The 25,296-nt window shown below is 32.2% G+C and overlaps 4 protein-coding genes and 1 non-coding gene across 5 annotated transcripts in view; 4 read left to right on the top strand and 1 right to left on the bottom strand.

Annotated features, from left to right (window-relative positions):
- The window catches only part of LOC125807103 (tropinone reductase 1), a 177,143-nt gene that overhangs the window by 30,408 nt on the left and 121,439 nt on the right, over nt 1-25,296 (top strand). The gene's annotated exons all lie outside the window — the stretch shown is intronic.
- TRNAC-GCA (transfer RNA cysteine (anticodon GCA)) lies at nt 6,921-6,992 on the top strand. Its single transcript has one exon. It is a non-coding gene; the product is annotated as a tRNA-Cys (tRNA).
- Nucleotides 10,036-10,665, top strand: LOC125807119 (uncharacterized). The gene has a single exon (XM_049486890.1). The coding sequence runs from the start codon at nt 10,078-10,080 to the stop codon at nt 10,654-10,656; it is 579 nt and encodes a 192-aa protein (XP_049342847.1). The 5' UTR covers nt 10,036-10,077; the 3' UTR covers nt 10,657-10,665.
- Nucleotides 12,031-18,025, bottom strand: LOC125807082 (sucrose-phosphatase 2). Its single transcript, XM_049486845.1, has 9 exons — nt 17,809-18,025; nt 15,858-15,940; nt 15,489-15,788; nt 15,218-15,319; nt 14,858-15,052; nt 14,467-14,757; nt 13,798-13,984; nt 12,372-12,418; nt 12,031-12,290 (listed from the first exon to the last, which is right to left on the bottom strand). The coding sequence occupies exons 2-9, from the start codon at nt 15,915-15,917 to the stop codon at nt 12,195-12,197; spliced, it is 1,278 nt and encodes a 425-aa protein (XP_049342802.1). The 5' UTR covers nt 15,918-15,940; nt 17,809-18,025; the 3' UTR covers nt 12,031-12,194.
- On the top strand, nt 18,637-25,009 carry LOC125807063 (prolycopene isomerase, chloroplastic). Its single transcript, XM_049486822.1, is given in 14 exon segments — nt 18,637-19,728; nt 21,149-21,355; nt 21,446-21,545; nt 21,948-22,030; nt 22,118-22,174; nt 22,254-22,406; nt 22,990-23,068; nt 23,207-23,355; nt 23,432-23,566; nt 23,670-23,744; nt 23,746-23,784; nt 23,933-24,043; nt 24,143-24,251; nt 24,676-25,009. Coding segments are annotated over 14 exon segments (1,848 nt in total). The 5' UTR covers nt 18,637-19,251; the 3' UTR covers nt 24,750-25,009.

Here is a 25,296-nt window from a genome sequence, read left to right as displayed (position 1 = left end):
ATTTTTTTAAAGTATTTAAATTTAAAAATATCTTTGGATGTACTATATTTTCGTTTAAAACACAAGATTTTTCTAGGATAAAACTAAATTTTAGGTGATAAAAATAGATTCAAAATCCATAAAATGTCTATTTATTGTTTGGTGTTACAAAACAAAAAAGTCAAATGCCACAGAAATATGTGCTGATGGCATTCGATAGAAACTGCAAAACAATTTTCAAAAACTATATATAAATAAATAAATTTAAAAACAATTAAAACAGTTGACAATTCATTTTCCCATTTCCAAATAAATTTTTCCCTTTAAATACAACAACTTAACTGTTCCATTGTTCTCTACTTCTTATTATAATTCCATGAACTTCTTACATATTATTATCAATAAAATGTTTTTATTTATAGTTTTCCAAGAAAATTTCCTTTAATTTTTTCCCTTAAAATATCCAAAAAATTTAAAATTGTATAATTTTTTTTTGCAAGAGGAAAATGGAGAATTCATTGGGATGTGCATTTATGGCTGTTTTTGCAGTTTCTGGAAGTGTTGTTCTCCTTGCTATGAAAGTGCATCAACATCTTCTTTCTGATTTCATCAACAAATTGGAAACTCAAATTGGTAATTTTACTCTTTCTCTCTTTCGGAAATTGTTCTGTTCTATCGTCTGTTATAATTTGGATCGATTTATAACGTTACTTTTTGTAAAAAGTCTTATTGATCGATTTATAACGCTATTTTTTGCAAAAAAAAAGTCTCATATTTGCTTTTATTGTTGAAGTTTAAATGCGGAATTAGAGAAGCAGAAGGGGTTTATCCAATTATTTGAATCTTTCTTTATCAAAAAATCGGATTGTGTATTTTCTTTTGGTGAAAATTTTGATTTTAAAAATATATATTTAATAGTGTTCTAGCGTAAAATAAGGAGATTTTAGTACGTGTTAAGATTAAACCCAAAGTATTTTATTCAAAGTTGTTAAATTTTTTTTTTCTTATTTGGTTTTGTAATTCAAAAAAAGAAAATCTTTATTATCTATCCCTCTTTTATATAACCGCCCTTAACCGCCAGAACCGTAGTCCCTATTTTATCAGTTTTTATGAAATATATAATAATAATAATAATAATAATATAATAATAATAATAATAATAATAATATAATCAGTATAATTGTATAAGTGCGGTTTAAGAAAAAAGACATATACATGTCTCACCCTTATCTTGAAAAAGTAGAGAAATTATTTCTGATAGATCTTCAACTTAATAAAACATATAATACTACATTATGCTATTTCATAACTGGAGTCTAAGAAAGCAGAAAGATTGTTTTTCATGGATTTCGACTCAAATAAATCATATTATAAATTTTCTGAAATATAAGACTTTTTGCAACCTCTGACTAATAAGGACGACTATTCATGTTAATTTCTCTAATAATTTATTTGATGAATTTTTTTTATTTGTATGACCAGATAAAAATCAAGCAAAGAAGAAAGTTATGTTTTCCAATAAAGTTGAGGAATTGGGGTCTCAAAACAAAAATAAATTTGATGATGAGAGTTTAGAATCTATGCCTTTGAATTGGCAAGTTCTTTACAAAGGAATTCTCAATAATAAAAACCTTAGAGGTTATAAATAGTAATAATTTTTTAAATAAAAATTTATATATATTTGTTTATTGTAATGGTGATTTTTGTATTTACATTTTGCAAAAGGAAATGACACGTTGTGACTTAAGTAATTTCTTTGTTTTTATTTGTGTAACATATTTGGTTTAATAAATATATAGATTTGGGGAATGAAAGGAATTTTTCTTTTTTGTCAATTACTTCCTTTGTCGTTCACAATTTGTTATTTTTCTGTTTCAATTTGTTTGTCTTATTATAATTTTTTAGTCTGTTTAGTATAGAATAGCGTCTCTTTTCTTTTTAGCATTTCTTTAATTATAACCTTTCATATTACATGTTTAAAACCATGAAATTCTATTGTCTTCATTCTTCTCTACTTTCTTAAACTTCGTATCTAAAAAAATATGATAAACAAATTGAAATGAAAGAGAATATTATTTTATATTAAGATAGTCCTTATGATGAGATATATGAGAATAAATTTGATAGAGGTAGATTCATGATCTCTAATTTATAAGTTTAAAACCTATAATTGTTTTTCCTTGTTCAATTTTAAACAGGTTATTCCATACATATTAAATAAATTTTAAAAATAAATATATGATTTAAATTTAAATTATTAAATTTTGTCGAATCCGTAACTATAACTCCACCCCCTCACAAATGTGAATATCCATTGATTTGAATGGTGAAACTCATGAAAATATTATACTTTTCCAATAAAAGATGATGTAATAAGTCTTATTATGACGTAATCCATCGTCGGCAAAAGTTTGAAAACATATTGGCTTTATATTTTGAAGATATTTGGCCGTTTGTGCATGAATTTTTATTTTTATTTTTTTATAAAAATATAAAATAATGTTTGGTTATATATTGAACTGCTTTTTAGAAGAAAAAAATCTGAAGATGAATTTCAAATTTTAAAAATCGATAAAGTAAAGTTTTTCCACATACAGAACTGTTATTAGTTTTTTTTAATTAAGATAAATGCATGTCCAAATCGAGACGGATTCTTAATTTAAAATTTTGTAAGTTTAATATTAAACTTGCAATGCTTAACACTATATCGGTTCATGTCTATCATTTGTTGCAATTTTAATGAATTTATATATATATATATATATTTAATCCCGATATCAATATGCTGCCTTCGTTTAACCGTAATTTCAACTCGTCGCAAATTGATAATAGGCATGAGTTTAATTCTTATTGTTAAAATTCTTCCCAAACTTGATCCATATAATTGCAATATGGCGAATAGAAAGTAACAAAATGAAATTTTTGACACAAATTTGCAATAAAATGTTTTGTATTATAATTGCTACAACAACATGATTAATTTTTTTATGAATTCATAATCGTTCGAAGAAATTCATTTTTGCAAATTATAAATCTCTATGATTAATAACACGATTTCAAGCTCTATTGAACTGTAAAAAAACGAAATCACACAAATCAAATCCAGATCCGTCAAAACAAAAACCAAATATCACTGTAATTTTTCCGTTCTAAGCTAAAAAAAAAGCAAAAGTATACATTCAACATACTTGTATTGATCTACGAACCGATCTGCCGGAATCTCACGTCGCCGCCGTGGAAGGAAAAAAAAATGTTCTTCATCGACTCTGTTACCGGTCCAGATCGGTCGGTTCATAGTGGCACCGCGGCGGTTTTAGGAGGTGAAATAGAAGATTGGTTGAAGAGCGAGGTAGAGGAAGATGAAGCAACAGCTGGATGTTGCTAAGAACACCAATCCGTAGATAGTTCGAAACGCCATGGAAGAAGATTCTAGATTTGATGAGAGAGAGATATTGAGATTTAGATCTGGAGAGAGTAGTTGTGAAGGAGTGGATTGGGGAAGTTCAATTTTAAATAGAGGTTGAAAAAGTTTCCTGATTTGAAATTTTGAATGAAAAAAAGTACTAAAAATAGGGAAATTGGATAAGGCTATGGTAGCTATAAGTTTATAACAATAATTTGGAATAAGAAAAAAGAAAACCTTTCGTATTTGGTGTCAGATATCCATATAAAATTTCCTATCATTTGAAAAAAAATCAAAAATTCCCTTTCGATACATCCCGTCCCTATCTATACATCCCTCCTCTTATCTTCTTCTCGGATACATTCTTTCTCTATCTAATACATCTTTTCCCTCTCGAATATATTTCTCTCCTTTCTGATACATTCCTTCCTATGTATTTGAATGTGCTATACCTTTTGCGATACATCCCTCCCTTATGTGATTTATTCATAATTCATAAATTTTAAAAAAATTATAACTCAGAAAATAGTAAAAAAATACTATAATTAACTCTTCAAACTATGAGATTTATGTAAATTATACCTAATTCAATTCATGACCCATTTTTGAAGATGATACGATGTTACTTTATTTTTAAAACTTATTTTTGAAATATCTGACTAAGGGCAAAAGAATTCACACCATTTCATCATAATAAATATTTAAAAATATTGTGTAAATATGGTGGTGTTCAAATTAAATTGAGCATGTATTTAAAAAAATAATTTGATGCACTAAATTTTTGCTATATACGAATAAATTAATGAAATTTTTTCAATGTAGCCAATAATAACTACTTATTCAATAATAGTTGTCTATTATTGACTTGACATAGAAATTAAGAAGCAATAAATAATCATGTTAATTTATTAAATTATGTTTATTAAATATAAGTCATCTAAATATTAAAAATGAATGGTATATAATAGCAATAAAAAATTAATAGCAGAATTTATAAAAAATAAAGTGAAAATTCTTATAATCATTTGGAGCGACTTTACACGTGTCAATCTAAGATGACTCACGGATTTAGTGGCCGAGAGAATTGGATATTTACTTTGTTTTGGCTGTACTTTCTTTTTAGCCTTTTGCTTTAACGGTGTCGTTTGATAGATTTTATTAATAAAAATAATATATGCATTAATTTTGTGTATTAGTAAAATTTAATTTTTATGTATATTAAAGTGTATATTACTAATATATTATAAAATTTTAGAATTAGTACTCCCTCCGTTTCACAAAGAATGACCTCCTTTCCTTTTTAGTTAGTTTCAAAAAGAATGACCTCTTTCCTTTTTTGGTAACATTTTACTTTTTGCTTTTCACGTGGCATGTTTAAAACCACAAGATTAAGATCAATTTTATACATTTGACATAACTTTAATTTAGGACCACAAGATTCAAAAATCTTCTTTATTTACTTAAACTCAGTGCCAAGTCAAACTATGCCATTCTTTGTGAAACGGGAGGAGTAATATATATATTATTAATACAATATAATAATTTATACAAATCTTATCAATATACTTTATTTAACATTATTTTTATGTATCTACTAAACGGAATGATTCATAAAATAAATAGACGTAAATAATACTCCGTTTAGTTGCTGAGTCTCCACGCCACATTTATGACTCCAACGTCATTTTCTTATAGTACGGTAGAAATTTGTGTGACTATAAATTATTTTATTGAAATTTTTTTAAATATTTTTAAAAATTAAATTATTAATTAATATAAAAATATGTCAATCTCCAGACTCACTTAAAAAATAATAATCATAAATCATATAAATTGATACGAACCTACGAAAGGAACATAATTCCTCCGAGGGATAGCAAGCGGTGCGAATTTAAGGTCATGCATGATAGAGTCAATGTGATATGTGAAACATGTTAAATTAAGTATGATATTTAAGATATGATGTTTCAAAAAAATTATAAAAAGTAAATTATATTATTTATATATATGCTATAAATTATTTCACGATAAATAAAATAAAAAAATAGAGTTAAGTTATTACTTTTTTTGTTTCAATTTATGTGATATTTTTTGTTTTTAAGAGTTAAATAGTTTTAGTTTGACTAAGAATTTTTGCATATAAAATATTTAATTTTTTTAAAATAAAATTTATATATTTGTAAACTACGTAAAAAGTACTATACATCACAATAAATGACAATTTAAAATATTTTTAAAATATATAAAAAAATTATAATTAAAAATAGACTAATTTATTTTAATGAATCTCAAAATTTTAAAAATGCCACATAAATTAAGATTGATATTAAATATAAAATAAACATAAATTAAGACGGAGAGAGTAAACCCTTGCACTAAAGTAGCTTATATATTTATCTCAGAGTTGTGTCTTTAGAAAAAAATATTACTAGTATTATTATATTTAAAACTTTAACATCACATGACTAGGGTGGCGTGGGAAGGGAGTAAAGGCAGAGTCTCGGCCCTCATTATACCCAATATTTTAGAAAAAATATTCACCATTTCAATTTATTTATCTTTACTTTTCTCAATTACAATTTAACTAACTTTGTACATCAATTTATGTCTCCGTATATAGAAATACTGAACTGAATGTGTCATTATCAAAATGCAATATCTGCCTCTAAATTCAATTTGCTGAATGCATCTTTGATACGCGAAATAAAATAAATAAAATTATTTTAATTTTTATCCCTCGTATCAAACGACAATCAGACACCTACTTCCAATAGATGATGCATGATATTATTATTATTCCTGAAAAAGTGGGAAATTGGTGGGGCGGCAAATGAATTTAATTGTCCCATAAAACACAAGTTTTCAAGAGGGATATTTTTATTGTATATATAAAAAATATATTATTGTAGGTATAGAAGTTGGCTGGGTATTCAAGTGTCATGTTACACGTAAGAAATTAAAATTTTAAATTTTATTAACTCTGAATTTTAATAAACTATGAGTTTACAAGTAAGGCATAACTTATTGAATTCTAAATAAATAATTTATACATAATATAAAAATAAAATTTAAGTTAAAGTTATTGAATTATATTGCATTTGTAAACAAAACTATGGCTTTAACTAAACTCACAAGATATTTATGTTTTGAATAGGAGGGGGGAAAGAATGTTGTAGGCACTCGTATCCAAATTTATATGGAACTATTAGAATTTTGAGATTCTAAAATTCTAAATTTTGATGCAAATTTAGAAGCTTTAAGATTTTTTGAAACGAACATTACATATTTAAAAACTACATAAAAATTACTATAAATCATAATTATTAATAACTTTAAATATTTAAAATTCACATACATAAAGAATTTTCAATTAAAAAAAACTTCGTTGACTTTCAAAATTTCTATTGTGTCATATAAATCGAAACGGAGAAAATGATAAACGTATCTAGTCTAAGCATATACTTAAATGCAACAAACAACAATTTTTTTTTATAGTTGTTTGGTTATCTATAATATTATAGTTGCATTTAACATCAAAGGGTCCATAGCTCAGTGGTAGAGCATTTGACTGCAGATCAAGAGGTCACCGGTTCGAACCCGGTTGGGCCCTTTTTAATTTATGTAATTTTATTATTCTTTCTTTAATTTTCTCGAGGAAACTCTATGGTTTATTACTAGGAAAAGAAATTGATACAAAAGTTTACTAGATCTTAATAAATATAAAATGTCAAATTATTTGGAGGCATTCTTATTTTGTGTATGTATTATATTTAAATATATTCTTACCTTAACGTAATTATAGTAATTAAATTAATATGATTTAAATTTAATGTAAGTATTTAGTTGTTATCGCTTAAATAATTTTTTCCTTTCCTTCATAGGAGTAATCTTTAAATTTAGTTCAGTTTCTATGTCTGTCGCTATCGCCCTATATGATCTCTCAATTGTCTATCCTTTCTAGATAGGATTTCTTAGCAGTAGCTTTCAACACTTGAGATATGAATGTTTTCTGAATTTCATATAAAACTATTTACTTATCTAAAATTCATTTTTAACTTATCAAAAAAGTTAACCGAAGAAACTGAAATGTTAAAAAAGGGAATTAAGCTAGTTATAATATTCTAGACAAATAAAATGAAATTGGGGAAGTTTTGACACATGTAAATTGTAGAGTACTATAACACTAAATTTCAAAATTCTAACAAACAACTTGACCTATAACCTACACTTGCCTTGTAATAAGGCCAAAATATTCACCTTTAGACAATCTATTTTCTTGGATCTCCATATAAACTTCTCATTCTTCCTAAATATAAATACAACCCTAGTTAAATCATTTCATCTTTCCCTCATAATAATAAATTATCATTTTTTTCCTTTTTCTTCCTTGTGAATCAATAAAAGAAGAAAAAGGAAAAAAAAAAATGGCTCTCCACAACCAAGTCGTACTTGTCATTTCCCTTTCTTTTCTTGTTTTTCAATTCAACATTGCTTCCCCCACCCCCTCCCCTACCCCCTCCCCAATAGGTATTTCCTACATATCCTCATCGCCAAACAGCTCACCATCACCATCACCATCACCATCATCATCGTTAAATCTTGAAATGCCAAATGGCAACGTTCAATTAGGCAACAAAGAGTCGGTCAACAATTACGTTGACTCACTTATGGAAACCACCGTTACAAAGACGGAGCAATTTCTCAATAATGTTGTTGAAAAACGTCTAATTGATCCCGCAGCTGACGCATTTGTTAAAGATTGTCTTTTAGTATGCAAAGAAGTGTACGAAAACGCAGTCGATGCGATGAAAAAAACAATGGTAGATGTTGATAGTGGAGCTTATTATAGTGCAAATGTTGACCTTAGTGCATTGTCTACTGATTTAGAAACTTGCATGGATTGTGTTAAAGAAATTTATGGTGATGATCAAGAATTTATTAAATTTGATGATTGGGCAGGAAAAGTTACTGTCGATGCCATGGAAAAGATTGTGGGCTTTAGCAGTTAAAAAAAATAAATTAACTTATATACGCTGACAGTAATAATAAAAAAAAAGATTGCTTATACACTAGTAGTATGTTTTGTTTCATTGTAACATTCACTGTCTTTTTTTTTAATGATATTAATTGTAATTATATTTTGAGTGACTTGATAACGTAAAAAAATACTGTTGTATCCTCAATGCATAAAAGTTAAAGCTTTTCAATTTATTAAGGTTGTTTGGGTGGAATTAAATTATAATTATGATAACCTGGATAATTTGATTTTTTAATTAATGTTCTAATTTTGATAACGTGTTGGGTTTTATTGTTAAAAGGAAAAAATGGTTCAATGAAACAGTTTTGTTGGTAACAATATAGTAATTTGTGCTGTATTATATATGTTTTTAGCAATTTTAATTTTAAAACGTTTGTTGGAGCATATTTTACACGTCAAACAAGCAATATTTTGAAACGATTTAACTTATATTCACCAATACCTAGTCTTGTTGTATTTGTACTTTCTTTTAAATACATTTCTACTTGTATAATGTGTTATATGATATAATTGAGATTTTTTTGGATTTGTCGAAGTCATAATACTCTATCATACAAGTATATTTTAGTCAAAATTGAACAAACTATGATTACCAATTTACCATACCGCAAAATACCAAAATTGAACTTCAAACAACCGAATCATACCGAATTAACTTGATATGGTAATGATATAGTAATAGTTTTTAACACACAACTATGAAACTTGATATGGTAATGATATAGTAATAGTTTTTAACACACAACTATGAAAATTACGATATCAAAGTTTCAAATATCGTACTATATCATACCACACCCACCCCTACCGTCACATGATAATATAGTTTTTTTAAAAAAAAAAAGTGATTCCAGTACAACTGCTTCAATATATAACATATATTTAGATGTTAATTTCTTAAATATTATGTCTCAAATAGTTTTGATAGGAGGCAAGCAAAATTGTTTCCTTGAATATTCTAAGATAATTCTTACTTTTTGAAACTAGTTTTTATAAAAATTGAGTTAGGTTCAATATCTATTTCGTAACACATTTGGTTTTCGAACAAAAATATTTTAACACACTATGTATATTAGATATGAGGCGAAAGATTTAACCAAAAAACGTCTAGCAAATCGTATTAAGTAAAACTACACTAGGCACAACATATACATTATATAATTTATAAACCAAACATATCACTTATTGCACAAAAATAGTAGCAGATGGATGCATCCGAGAGGAGAGGAATAGGCATTTATTAGCGAGAGGGAAGTGATGTATTCGAAGGGAGATTTTTGATTTTTTTTAAAATAATAGGAAATTTTAGAGATTATATTGATAAAATAAGAGGTACATTTTGATAATTTTTCCAAAATTTAAAGGACCAAAACTACACTGGTATATATATAATGAACACCATTAATTAATTTGATTCAATATTGTGTGAGTGGTTGAGTTTGTGTGGCAAAGAAAAAAAAATCTATCATCCTATATATAATAAACAAGTTTTGTCAAATGGAGTTTAATATTAATCACTTGAAAATCTATATTTAAGCATAGCCAATAAAACAAATTAACACATTTTATCTATAAATACACTCCCAATGAATTTCCACAATTTCACATCTTTCTTTCCCCCATTATCTTTCTTTTTAATAAATTAAAAAGAAAGACAATGGCATTTTTTAACAAAATTATTATTGTATTTACCATTTCTTTATTCCTTACAACAATTCCTTCTAAGGCATATAATATTCAACCTAAAACCCATGCACCTTCCCATGCACCAATTAAACCATCCTCATCCTCGTCCTCGTCCTCGTATGTAGCCCCTAAGGCAACTATTGAAATTCCGAAAAATATACCTACCGTCCCAAATACTAGAGATGTATCCGTATTTATCAACTCGATGATGGAAGCAACGATGACAAAGACAGAAGAATTTATCGCGAATGTGATTGAACAACGTCTAGAGGAACCAGATACTGATATTTACGCGACGAATTGTCTAGAGACATGTAAATCAGTGTATCAAGATGCTGTAGATGCGATGAAGAAAGCTGAAGAAGATGTGAAAGCAAAAGATTATTATAAAGCAAATTTGGATATTAGTGCAATGACAACAGATATTGATACTTGCAATGAATGTGCTATTTCAATATATGGAGAGGATACTGAATTTAGGCAATTTGATAATTGGATTCAAGGGGTTGCTAGTGAGTGCCTTGAAAAGATTAGTGCCTTAACTAAATAAATTTGGTAAATGTTGTTGATATTAAATATGGAAAAATTTGGTGATGAAATCTTGTAACAACCAAAATATTTGGATTAACAAAAGGAACAACACTATATGATAGTGCTTGATCTTTTAACGTGTTATTTTTATTTATTTATTTGCTTTTCTCGAATGTCCTGAATTTACACGTGCTTTTATATCAATCGTGATTAGGGAAATTTCAGATGCGCGATAGAGTACTTAGCGATAGGTTAAATGCTGGGAGACAAAACTTAGAATCTAAAGATTTTAGGTTAAGCAGGGCTAAAATAGAGAGTAGCTTGAGTACTTAAGGGTGTACCATGTACTTAGTGCGGGTTGCTTAGGATTTTTTAAATATCAAACTAAACCAATTGTGTTAGGATTATTTTAGATTTACAATCCAAACCAAATACATAAAAGTCAAATTTTTCAACCGCTCCGGGACGTGAAGTCACACGTCATATTAGATCGGGATGAGTGAAATAAAGACTCGCGTCTGAAAAATTGTGTGATAAGTATGTGTCACACCAAGGCTTAAAGGTAAGTTCTACAAAGTAGTTGTTAGATTCATATTGATGTATGGAGAAAATTGCTTGTTAGTCAAGAATGTACATGCTCAAAAGAAAAATGTTGCGAAAATGAGATACTCAGATAGATGTATGAGCACATAATTAAGGAGAAATAAAATTAGGAACGAAGTTATGCAATACAAGGTGGGAATGACCTCCATGACCGATAAAATGAGGAAAACGAGACTGATATAGTTCAGACTTGAGAAGAATTGAGTTAGCTATAACAAGTTTTAGGAGAAGCAAAAGTAGGCCAAAGAAAAACTTGGGGGAGAGGTGAGATAATTAGATTAGACATGTCACCTCTTTAACTTATTGTGAACATGACCCTAAATAGAAATTGTGTAATTTCACGACTGAAATAAGGGTAATATGTAGTCTAAGTATTGCTACATTTTTAAATGAAAAAGGTAGGGATCTATCTCCTCTACTCTATATTTGTAATATCAACTAATCGTCGAGTAATATCTTATTTTTCATTTTTCACTATTACATGTTGCTTCATTTGCTCCGTGTATCTTTTTATTGTGACATCATTATTTTTCTTCCAAACCTATTTTGATTACGGTTTTTTGAGCCGAGTGTCAATTAAAAATAACCTCTTCCCCACAAAAATAGAGATAAGGTCTTAGTATATCCTACTCTTCCCAAATCCCACTCGGAAAATATAGTTTTGTGACTTTAATGTTGTAGTGGATGAAGTTCAGTAGTTATTTCAATGTTCTTGATTTTGTAAACTTAAATATGCAGTAATTTGCAACAACCTCATCTTGAATTCTGAATCAAATACAAGAACAACTACAGATACTAATATAATTCTTTATACTACACAAAAGATAAAGCCATCTTCACTGGTTTAGATGGTAATACATTGATTATCAACTATAGTTTGATATTGTGTTTATTCTGGGTGTGAACTGGTAAAAGGGTGCTGAATTTTCAGAGTTAATACACTGAGATGGCAATCTAAAAGAACCAGGTTGCGGAGTCACTTGATGCATCACCGTGCAGCCATGTCTGATGTACGTGAGTCCAAGTGAGCCCGTCTGCAACAGTCTTATTCTGCGAGCAAAGAGGAGATTACAACAGGTTTCAGTTGTATGATTTTTATGTTCCTTTCGGTCTGTAATGTTGAAATTTTACCTTTGAACTTAATAGGACTGTGGTTATGCAGCATCGCATGTCTTCACCTGCACGAATTAGCAATTTGTTAGACAGAAATCGCGAAAACAATAAGAAAAAATATGAGAACGAAAATGCAAGTATTGCATAAGCATTGATTAGTCCTGCTTGCGACAAATTGGTGGTTACTTATGACAGCCCCCCTTTTCCTTCAGAGACTAACAGTTAAGTCCATTTGTTGCAGGTAAAGACAAGCAGCTAGCAAATGGAGCTGCTCTGCTACTGTGCTGATCCAATACTGACCGACCATTAACGACCTTATGAAAGGAGTATAATGGCATGAAATATCTGAAGCTACACTACATGAACTCATCTCACATCCCATCAGAAGCAGGAATACGCATGATACTTTACCTAAACTTGACTACCTACGGTGAAATCAGATAGGAAAATAGGGAGCCTATTCAATGGTAAGACTATTCTGGTTAGACTTTCTTAGCAGACCAAAGCTGTGTAGGCACTGTAATCCAATGATTAGGGGCTCAAATATTACAATTGTAGCACCTAAACCTCACACAAGCTCACAACTGAAAAAGCTAGATGCTTGACTCATTACTATGCTCGACTGTCTATGCTTCAACTACCAATATCCGCAGTTGAAGCTTGAAGAGGTTTTGTAGAGGCTTAACAGTGGATTTGGTGTATGCTCTAGAAGTTCCGTAGGATAAGGAACAGATGATTCCGTGTATGGTTGGTAGATTATGATGGTGGTGATTGCAGGACTGTGCAAGTAATTCTGCTGTATAATTGAGATAGCAAAGAGAAAGCAATCCAGCGGAATGAGCCAAAATAATTATCTTATTTAAGGCATATTTAAGAATGGCTTCGGGCATCAGCTATTTCCTAATAGTCGTCTCTGGTGCTGGAATACAGCTTCAACATCAACATGTACAGATCCTGACGTCAAATGAAGTTTACATGCTTGAAATGAACAAAAGATTTCTATTTCAAAAATAACAACTAGGCCTCAGTCCCAAAAGATTTCTACTTCAACAACATAAGTAATATCTCTTTACCCCATCTCCGTTTAAGATGTGAATTTGAAATGTAAGCAGATCTAATACCAAGTTATATTAATGAACTACAGAGTCTTGGGTACCTCCTTAAGCCTCTTCACAAAATTACTTCACTACCATGGAAGGAAGAAAAACATATCTTCATTAAGATGGAGAGCAGATCCAATAAAAGGGTGTTTGAGTCACACAAAGACACCGAGGGAGGGCCAGAATTTAGTAAATGAGGTTGGAAGTATTACGTCGAAGGCACAGTGTGGGAAAAGCATGTGATAGATTGTAAAAAAAGTGAAGAGAAACACAGTGACATTTAGAAGCATGTACAAAGTTGAGAGCAAAATGAAAGATCGGCTCATGAGGTAACATATACTCACCAGAGAGCTCCCACCTCTTGAAACTCACTAACCATGAGTCTGAACCAACCTGTGAAGGTAAAACTTGATCGACCCAAACACGATATTGTTTCCCCTGTTTGTCAGCATGACATGTTCCGAATGAAGTTACACATTCCTGAAGGGATTTCTCAACACCAGATGGGTGAACAAAAGTACCAGATGGTCTCTGCAGCAACAGAAGAGTAAAAAAAAATAAGGATCTCCAGCCACAATGAGAAGCAATGGCCTCAATTAAACCCAGCTCTCACCTTCAGCATCCCACTCAACCATAAAAACAAAAACCAGAGAGAGTACATGGAACGTATAGGATATCACTTCTTTTTAATTGAGCATGTAATACTACTTTATAGTTTGTTACTTTAAGTTCATATATGTAGCTACCACAAATAGAACTATACAGGCTTCTCTTTATGGTGGTGGAGAGAGTCAAGATTCTCTTTATGATGGTGGAGAGAGTTCAGCAACACAAGGAGGATACCTCAATTGAAGTTATACGTAAAAAAACACAAAATAGTGCTTATATTCTGTCCAGACTTGGGGAGGAAAAATTCTTTAGAATGCACAGTTAAATTCATAAACGAAAATACGAAATACACATCACTACACATAAGACAAGAAATTACAGTAGGTATAGGGTAATAAACATACACACACTGCTTTCAGGTTTGACAGATAATGCTCAGAATGCTCAATTTCTCCACGCCTCCATTTCTCAAAAAACAGGTAAAATTTGACAACTTCATAGGCAGGAACAAAGTTGTCCATCTTGCAATCTGACAAATCCGTAACGTCTCTTGGGGAGGTACTTGGACCTAGTTTGAAATGACCAATGGCTTGTATGATACCGGCGGCACACCTCTCTGATGCATGAATTACTTTGGGATTATTTTTTGCATTTGCAGCATGCCACTGCAGTAATTCCTCCTGTGCATTAGCTACCTGTAAAGTGACTGTACATTTTCAGAGTACTTATCATCACAAACATGAGAACATATTACCCGATTATAAAGATATGTTGGATAATAGCTGAACCACCAACCATTACACCATACACATCTGGGATACTGAATAATTCAGCGTCATTCCCGGAGTCACCGCAGGCAAGGGTGTTGCTTGGTAATTTTCCCTCGCTCTTCAGTTTCTTAAGCAGATATGCAAGTGCTTGTCCTTTGCCAGCACCTTGTGGTAATATATCTAGATCCATCCCTCCACTGTAAATTATTTTGACATCCAGCTGATGATCACGACAGAAAATAAATGAGATAAAAAAGAAATGAAGCTCAATATGAATCTAAATAATTGTGTTCACTGGAATCATAGCACGAACGACATGATTTCATCTTCCTATATGAACCTAGTCATATTGATGCCAAATCTGAAGTGAGAATTTGTATCATACCCCACGTTCTTCCAAGCGCTTGGAAAGAGTTTTCATTATATCTTGAGCTTTCTCTTTCTGAACATAGAAACTGACCTTGTGTGGTCGCTGCTCTGTTTCTGACTGCACGGATCAAAAGAAGTTGCTTTTATAGACATCAGTTGCTCAAGTTATGTTTCAGCTTACAAACTATTTTTAAACCATACTTGATTTTCAAGTTATAGAATTCAAATTTAATCTTGGTAATTGAAACTGAAGTAACATATGATCTGATGTCAACCCATAAATGTACCTGCAGACTGAGTTCAGGAAACTTGCTTGTCTCCTCTGTTACTATCTTTCTATCCCACTTGTTATTCAGAAATGTTTCCCAACCATCATCAGGCACCATAGCGTTACCATATGTTATTTCAGTTCCCACAGACATAATTGTAATATCTGGGGTTAGCATGGGCTTTTCTTTCCTTAATTCCTTGTAAAGTGTAGGTGATCTCCCAGTAGAGAACACTAACAAAGAGTTATCACGATAATTGGCTTCCCATAAAGCATTGAACCTAAGCAGAGAAAGGTTCTCGGAATCGTGATGATCTACCTGTAAAACAAGGTCTTATGTAAGTGACAGCAGCATATAAAGGAGAAATGACAACTATGACAAACCCACCATCGTATGGTCAAGATCTGAGACTATCATGAGACGTGCAGCACTGGTTAGCCGATCCATGATTGATGTAAATTGGCCTCAACCTGGAACAAGATGGAATAAAAAAGTTGAAGAAGTTCAGAATTATTGCTAAACTTGCCTATCCTCGGGAACACGCAACGATATACAAAACATAGAACAATAAAAATGGAAGCAATAGAAGATAACATAATATTCTCGAGGATAATAGAGACACATGTTCCTAAAAAATGCTAGCTTTATCATCTTTCAGATAGCACTGATGAGAGCAACATCAAAAGCTTGTCAATTAGAGATAAAGCTCATAAGAGAAATCCACTAGTACACAGAAGCCAGTTTTTTCTCTATATAGTGCAGTAAATGATTGTGACCCAATCACAATATGTCCACAATTACTTATAGAACCCATAAGAATTGTTTGGTTCACGAGCGAGATTTGGTAAGACTATATAACTAGAGATGCGTTTACTGGATATAAATTTTTTATTTTTATCAAGTCTCATTCCAAGGAAAATTCCATCTTAAACAAAATTACCCATGAGGGACACAATGGGCTTTCAGGGTCGAGCATGCTGAGATAGTCAGATGGGACCAGCTAATCCATAATGGTCGAATTATAGAATTCCATCCCTTTTCCCCAATATAAGTTAATTCAATCATAAAGGAACGGATAGGGTAAATGAGTCTCAATGATATTATCTATAAAACAAAAGAACCTAGAGAATGAAAAGTTTGCTGGAGCTAGTAATAGTCCCTAGTATATCAAGCAAAGGTATGAATTCTATCCATCAAATTTTAACTCAACATACTCCACAAACAAAGATGGACACCAATAAGAAACGAGAGACAAGAAGAAAGAAATATCTCTGCTGAATATGAAATATTAAAGGTTTCAGACCAGCTTCATGAAAACTCATATAGCAGCAAAAAATCTCTTCTTTTATCTCTTTCTTGTGTACCTGTCTTGTTCACTTATCACTAGTTTGAACAAAGCCAGTTTTCGAGGAAGGGGATTCAACCGAACCCCCTTCACTCTGACTAGCTTCGCCCCTGGATACAAGTGTATGGGCAACGATTTATCCATTTCCAACCATAAAAACCTTAAATTAGGGGGTAAATTCCCACTTCAACGTCATAACTCAAATTAATTAAAGATAAATATTACTTGAACAAGCTTGAATTTGACAAATATTTAACAGATTCACAAACTAGCATGTTAAAGTACCAAATCCTCTACAGAGGAAACCTGTCATCTTATCAGTTGTGCACAGTCAAAAAATACGGGATTTGCAAAAAAATTAAGAAAAAGTGGACTATGAAATGGGATGTCCAGAACTTCCATTTTCATTCCAAAGCCATTTCTTGAATTACTACTCCTAAATTCAATAACAACTCATCAAGCCTTCATCAATAAAAGAAACCCCACGAAAAGGGATCTAGGTTTAGAGTCCTGAATCAATCAACATAACATTTTTTACCCAAAATCACCAAAGAAAATCCAAATCAACTCAACCCAACACCAAAATTCAATCAAGTTCATCATCACATCTTTCCTCAATATACACAAATAACAAACAGAATCAGATTCTACACACAACTGAATTCTTACTACAAATCCCAATAAAGATTGAACAGATTAGTTAATCCTCAATGATCAGCAGCAAATCTAGTACAAACACATATGGCCCATCACACCTGAAATTTTAACCTATGATCTAACATAATCTTGAACACCCTTTTGCCACTTCACTATAACAAAGGGATTCAACACTTCATACATATAAAAAACTAATCTTTTCTCGATTCCCACAATATAATTTTCAAAAGGGGTTCCTTCAAGCAAAGAACACATACAAATTAGTCGATACACGTAAATTAATAACCAAAATTAAAAGAAATGTACAAAAATGTAAAGAGGGAGCAAAGGGGTTACCTGAAATGGGATTTGGGGAAACAAAAAAATGAAATCTTTTTTGTGTAAAGAGATGACAAATAGGCAAAAGACAGTTAATTGCGTATAGCCATGTGGATCCAAATTGTTTGGCGCTTCTTTTGTAAGCACAAAGCTAACCCAATATGGGATAGTATTATTTTTATTCCTGTCCAAACAAAAAAAAAATCTTTTAAATTTTGATCTTAGATAAAATTAAGATTTGGGAAAGAAAGAAAAGAAAAGAAAAGAAAGAGAATATGCTTTTCACTATGTGTTTTGGAATTTTGCTTGTAGCTTTGTTTATTATTTTTAATATAATATGAAATTATTATAATATTGGATCTATAATTATTGTTATAGACGATCAAAATTAGTCTCTATGAATCACAAATAATAATACGGGCCTAACATGATATTGAATTAGCCTTTTGACCACCAATGCTCCGAATGAGGGGTAGGATTCTTTATTTTTCTCTCGAAAAGTTATTTATGTGAAATGTATTCCGAACACGTTGGGATCGTCTTGGAATCTAACCAAACATGTTGGTGGAGCTTTTGACATTACTCCGCGTCCATAGACAGGATTGCTAGGGGAAAGGGTGTTGAACATAAGATCTAGACTAATTTGAGTTCACATCACACAAGATTTATTGTAGAAGAATATAATTTTATTAAATATCGTGTCAAGTCAAATAATGTCACGGAATGAAGGAAGTATATAATTAGTATATACTAGGTTTTATATATTTCCATTATATTGATAATTAAGTTTGACCAATTTGTGTATATCAAAAGCCTTTTAATAAAGTCCAAACCTTTTTGCATATTCACAATCCAATTTCTCCCACCTATAGGAGAAACCTAAAAGATAACTAACCATTAACCAAAGCCAGAAAGCACCAAAAATTTGGCCAGCAGAAAAATACCATATTGTCTCATTCCACTGGGAATCACAAAAGTAGAATCATGCCAATCCACTTCTCTTCCCTTTTCAAGCACTACAAACAAGGGAAGAGCCCTTCACTTTGCTCATACCCACCTCATCAAAATCCACCTAAATACTTCTCTCACTTTGCTCATATACTCTATTCATCTATATACTCTAGGGCCTAAGAGTTGTCAAGATTCCATTTTTATAGCTGTTGGTGCCTGTAATCTTGGAATTTGAACAATTTAAAGTGACAAGATTCAAGTTTTTATAATTCTCTCTGCTTTTGCAGTTGCAGAAGTAAAGAATTGTCAAGATTCCATTTTTGTAGTTTGTGGTGTTTGTAATCTTGGGTTTTCAGCAATTTAAAGAAAAAAAGATTCAATCTTTTTAATTTCTCAGTATTTTGGCAGCTGCAGGAGTAAAAAATTGGATAGCTTGAAACCCACAAGGCAAAAGTTCAAGTTTTGTTTGGTTAACTTTCCAGGGAGCCCAAAATTTTGTGAAATAGAGAAATGGGTACCTTGAGTTTTATGTTTCCTAATTCACTTCTTGATGGTACCTGCAAGATTGTAGCTTTGGGTGATAGCAAAACCAGATACAATAAACAGGGAAGTTCTTGTTTTGACCCTTTGAGAATTGGAAATTGTACTGATCAGCAGCAGCTTTGTGGCTTGAGTTGGGGGGTGGACAAGGCTAAGGGAAGAAGAGGGGGTACTGTTTCCAATTTGAAAGCAGTTGTAGATGTAGACAAAAGAGTGGAGAGCTATGGAAGTAGTGATGTAGAAGGAAATGAGAGTGGCAGCTATGATGCCATTGTTATAGGGTCAGGAATAGGTGGATTGGTGGCAGCGACGCAGCTGGCGGTTAAGGGAGCTAAGGTTTTAGTTCTGGAGAAGTATGTTATTCCTGGTGGAAGCTCCGGCTTTTACGAGAGGGATGGTTATAAGTTTGATGTTGGTTCATCAGTGATGTTTGGATTCAGTGATAAGGTTAGTTGTCTGAATACTTGCTTTCGGTTATTTAGATATCCAAAAGGTAGGAGTTTTGAAGAATTTGAAAGCATTAGTAACACTTGATATGAGGTCAGTGCATTGACTTAGAAAGAGTGGTTGATATGGATATAAGATGATTTAGTTTAGCTGAAGTTTAGTTGATTGTACAGATTTTGTTCACTAATATAGTCCTTCATATTGAATATTACTTTTAATCACCCTCAAATGTTGTCTGCTGTTGTTTGATTCGACGCAATCAAATTTGCTTCATTGCCTTAGCTATCCATGCAAGTACTCTTTTAAGTAATCTTCCTTTGGAGGAAATACGATTACATTGAAAATATATCTGCTGGTTAATAAGAAAATATTGCAAACTTTTTGAAGTATATGTTTAAGTAATGCACTAGACTAGGAGAAATATGGAAGATATATCAATGATAAAGACCGTCCCATATGGTTTCCTGTCCCTGGCCTTCTTTTGTGATTACATTGTGAAAAGAAGAGAATAGATTTGGACAATGCCCAAAATATAGTATCTAGAGTCTCGGCTTTTATAGATGTTGTTGCAATAGAGTAAAACAGTCCTCCTTCTGACTTATCTCTTCAAACTTGAGTTTCAAATACAGCTGTTTCATTGCATCAGTTCACATGTTTCTGTTGCCACTGCTTGTTATCTTACCATACCCATATCTGAAATTATATTTCACTTCTTCCTTATCACGATACGATCAACAAGTACACAACACACACCGGTGGAATGTCTATCAAAAGGTGCACCTACCTAATTTGCACTGGTATAACTAACAATTTGTTAAGCTTCTATATGATCATAGAGTTGTTCATTTCTTGGAACAGATTTGATGTGTACAAGAATGAAAATCATAGCATCTTACTGAATGTTTCATGGGGATTCATAAACAAACTCACTATGTTCACAACAAAGCATTATTAGGTTGGGTGTAGTGAGGTAACTCCACCTTGCCAACCAACGAGGGGCTTCTCTAACCCCGCATGATCTCTAAAGTTAAGATTTAATAGAGGGCTAGTGGGTCAAATATCCACATGTCTGTTTTCTCGAGTCAGTCTGATGCCCAGGGAGTATCTCAATTTTCCAAGCTCCGTAGTCTGAAAGTGCAGAAGTGATTATGTTTCATTCGAGAATGCATCCAAATATTACCTATGGCTATAATAACTATGTCTTTAACTATTTTTTTGGAATCAAGTATGGTTTTCATTGATAATAACAAGGCCAACTTGGTCATACACAAGAGATATACCAAAAAGGTCATTAACATACTTTATACTGGCCACATGGTGTATGCTTTTTTATATTGTATATGGTCTGCAGTGCTTCCACGTGATTGGACTATTGTTGTTCCTGGTTAGATTTAAACTAATGTCTCACATCTTTTGACAGGGAAACCTCAATTTAATTACTCAAGCATTGGCAGCAGTAGGACGTAAACTAGAAGTTATACCTGACCCAACAACTGTACATTTCCACCTGCCAAATGACCTTTCTGTTCGTATACACCGAGAATATGATGACTTCATTGAAGAGCTTGTGAGTAAATTTCCACATGAAAAGGAAGGGATTATCAAATTCTACAGTGAATGCTGGAAGGTTTGTCTTCATTAAGGTGTCTGCAGGTTTGCTTTAAATTTTGGACTTCTTGATTTAGACTCAAATCCTTTGTTGGATATGGATGCACAGATCTTTAATTCTCTGAATTCATTGGAACTGAAGTCTTTGGAGGAACCCATCTACCTTTTTGGCCAGTTTTTTAAGAAGCCCCTTGAATGCTTGACTCTTGGTAAGTTTTTCTTTGCTTTAACTTCAAATATAGTATTCCTGGAATTTGCACATATCCATTGGTGGGACTAATTCAAGAATAAGTCACCAATTATGGAGTTACTTTTTAGCCCCCAAGGGCTTTGTTCAAGTGACAAAGGTTGTGGGACTGGTGACTTTGGTCACCTGTTTGAGCCTGCAGCATGCGAGCAAAGGCTGTTATTTAAGTGAAGAATGGTAAAGGGGAAGGGCAATTTCCCCAAGTTTTGAACACTGCAGTTGGTCCTAAGTGTTGGCCCCAAACAGATTCTTCAGTCATCAAAAACATTTAAGGAGTCATCTTTCATGCTGATGCGTGCAGTGTGCAACGTGCTTGAATATCTTACTGTTGAATCTTGATTTATGCCATCATTATTCATTACAGCCTACTATTTGCCCCAGAATGCTGGTAGCATCGCTCGGAAGTATATAAAAGATTCCGGGTTGCTGTCCTTTATAGATGCAGAGGTGAGGCGAATAATCTGTGTTACTTATTATCAGCTCTGATGATTTCTTTACTTTTTGAAGAATTCAACTCTATTTTCTCTTTTGCAGTGCTTTATTGTGAGTACAGTTAATGCATTACAAACACCAATGATCAATGCAAGCATGGTAATTCTGCGTATTAACCTTGGCAGTGTTGTGTTTCTTGATATCCAGTTCCACTTCCTACTCAGTTTTATTTCTGCAGGTTCTATGTGACAGACATTTTGGTGGAATCAACTACCCAGTTGGTGGAGTTGGCGAGATCGCCAAATCCTTAGCAAAAGGATTGGATGATCACGGAAGTCAGATACTTTATAGGGCAAATGTCACAAGTATCATTTTGGACAATGGCAAAGCTGTGAGTCTTCTGTTGTAAAACTATTTTAAAACTTTTATTATGAGTGATTATTCCCATTATGAAATGCAAAAGCCATAGTCTGGTGTTCGTGTTGAATTATTGTAGCCGACACTCTTTAGGCATTCAAGGACTCATGCTTCACACACTCTTAACTGTGGTCAAATCTTCTTCCCATGTGGTATGTCTTTGGTGTTCCTAAATGCATGTCATTTTAAAATGTAAGGTAACATTAGCATGTTAGCGTGTTAAGACATTTTTAAAAAAATTGGATAGTAAGTATATAGAAAAAGAAGAATAGAATGAGGGCAACAAAGAGGGAAGATCAAATGTCTTTTCTTAAAATGTCGTGCTTTGCTATAGCTGATTGTAATGATATACAGTGTGATATTTTACTTATCACAACATTGTGTAGGTCCTATATCCCCTTTAATTGTATTTCAGTTACTCCCCTGAAGTTTATTCTACTGATGTCTCTACACTTTTACTGTACATAAGTGACTAATGGTTTCTTGTGTTGCATCTTCGATGGTGTCTTTGCCAGTATGTGTGCAAGGCCATTTTCTCTAACTCTCTTTTTCTTTAGATGGGAGTAAAGCTTTCTGACGGAAGGAAGTTTTATGCTAAAACTGTAGTATCGAATGCCACCAGATGGGATACTTTTGGTTAGTTTTCAAGGAATCCAGCATAATTTATATGTTTCCTTGAGATTCTTTCGTCTTAGGGCCAGTACTGCGGTTTTCTTGCACGTATTTGTTTCTCTTCAAATCTCTTCATCTCATGTCAAGTGTCTTACCTTGTAGGAAAGCTTTTAAAAGCTGAGAATCTACCAAAAGAAGAAGAAAATTTCCAGAAAGCTTATGTAAAAGCACCTTCGTTTCTTTCTATTCACATGGGGGTTAAAGCAGATGTACTCCCACCAGACACTGATTGCCACCATTTTGTCCTCGAGGTACTATGCACTTCAATTGATTTGCTATTTATTTTTTCATCCTTATGTTCCCCTTCATGATTCCTTTATTTTACAGGATGATTGGACAAATTTGGAGAAACCATATGGAAGTATATTCTTGAGCATTCCAACAGTTCTTGATTCCTCATTAGCCCCAGAAGGACACCATATTCTTCACATTTTTACAACGTCGAGCATTGAAGATTGGGAGGTACAATCAGTTCACTCCCTGAGTGTTGGTAGTAACCTCTTCTACATCTATGTCCCTTTTTCCTTTTTATGGAAATTAAAGTATGGCCCTTTATCCTTACTAGGGACTCTCTCGGAAAGACTATGAAGCGAAGAAAGAGCTTGTTGCTGAAAGGATTATAAGCAGACTTGAAAAAAACACTCTTCCCAGGGCTTAAGTCATCTATTCTCTTTAAGGAGGTTAAACTCATGATTTTATGAACTCAATAGTTGTTCATAGTGAGCAATATTATCTTTCTTCAGTAGCAAATCCACATGCTCTTATGCTCGCTGAAATAGTTTTGGCCGTGGAGTTTTACCATCTATGTTTACAATTGAATTCTTGTAGGTGGGAACACCAAAGACCCACAGACGATACCTTGCTCGTGATAGTGGTACTTATGGACCAATGCCACGCGGAACACCTAAGGGACTACTGGGAATGCCTTTCAATACCACTGTAAGTTAATCATCCTTTCAGTATGTAGTTGCTTTATTGTTCTGCTGGTAAATAAAAGCAAACAGAATAAACTGTTCTGTAATGTTTCTGAGCTTACAGGCTATAGATGGTCTATATTGCGTTGGCGATAGTTGCTTCCCAGGACAAGGTGTTATAGCTGTAGCCTTTTCAGGAGTAATGTGCGCTCATCGTGTTGCAGCTGACTTAGGTAAACATGATAGTCCAAATAGTTCATTTTCTGAGCTTGAAAGTCCTTTTGTGCAATATCTATTTACACATCATTAGCTCAACCAAATATTTACAATGTGGCGTTCAAAAGTGAAAATGAATGAGTTATTACAACGTCGAGCATCAATAGCCCCTTAAATTTGCTAGTAAATTTCATTTAGACACTCGAACTATAACATGTTACAATTGAGCACGTGAACACATGATAAAGCGCCTATTATATAAGATAAGTTAACCACACAAAATATGTCACCTCCTCCTTCAACTATACACATCAGCTTTAATTGGAACAAGGGAGAGGTTTTACGGCTTATTTAGGGGTTGTCGATGTGTTCCTTCTTAATTTAAAGTCCATATAAGTAACTGTCTGTTTGGTTTGATATCTTCTCTTTTTTCTGTCACAGGGTTTGAAAAAAAATCAGATGTGCTGGACAGTGCTCTTCTTAGGCTACTTGGTTGGTTAAGGACACTAGCATGATATCTACTTGTTAAGCTAAAAAGAAACATTTGACACCAAAAAAAAAGTTCATTATGCATTTTCTTTTATTTACTTTTTTTTTTATATCAATAAACTGGAAAATGAGGCTCCAATTGAGGTTCCTCCAGTATAGAAATCTCACATTTTAATTTTGCAAATCTGCTAATTGTCTTCCTTTTCTTTTCTGCAACTTTCTGTCAAAGTAAGTCAATCTGTTATGCTCAAGGATTTATCATGAATTTGATCTCCACCTTTGCATTTAGGGATGTGTTTATTTTACACATAATTCATCCCTCTTTATGCTCATTAAACAATAGATATTGACTTTACTTGTATTCTTAGTGGAAATATCATACATATGTATACAAATTTAGGTGTTCAATAATCAAAAGGAAGATATTGAAACTTTAACTGCCAAACTGAGTGTTTTACATATATATATATATATATATAAGTATAGATTGTTTTGTGCAGTGCTTAAAATTCAATGTTAAGCTGAAAAAGAAACATTTCTTAGCTAAGTTCTCTTGTTCACAAATAGATTCAT

Source organism: Solanum verrucosum, unplaced genomic scaffold (assembly GCF_900185275.1).
Source record: "Solanum verrucosum unplaced genomic scaffold, falcon-dt-bn FXZP01000196.1, whole genome shotgun sequence".
Taxonomy (NCBI): Eukaryota; Viridiplantae; Streptophyta; class Magnoliopsida; order Solanales; family Solanaceae; genus Solanum; species Solanum verrucosum.
This window is presented reverse-complemented; position numbering and strand designations above follow the sequence as displayed.

Bases quoted from the DNA above. Each gene is read 5' to 3' on its own strand.
- LOC125807119 (XM_049486890.1), top strand. From the start codon at position 10,078: ATGGCATTTTTTAACAAAATTATTATTGTATTTACCATTTCTTTATTC.
- LOC125807082 (XM_049486845.1), bottom strand. From the start codon at position 15,917: ATGGATCGGCTAACCAGTGCTGCACGTCTCATGATAGTCTCAGATCTT. The intron at 13,985-14,466 runs GTATGTTTATTA...CTGTTGCTGCAG, and splicing joins CAAACCTGAAAGCAGTGTGT to AGACCATCTGGTACTTTTGT. The intron at 12,291-12,371 runs GTAAAATTTCAA...CTTTGCTCGCAG, and splicing joins CAGTCCTATTAAGTTCAAAG to AATAAGACTGTTGCAGACGG.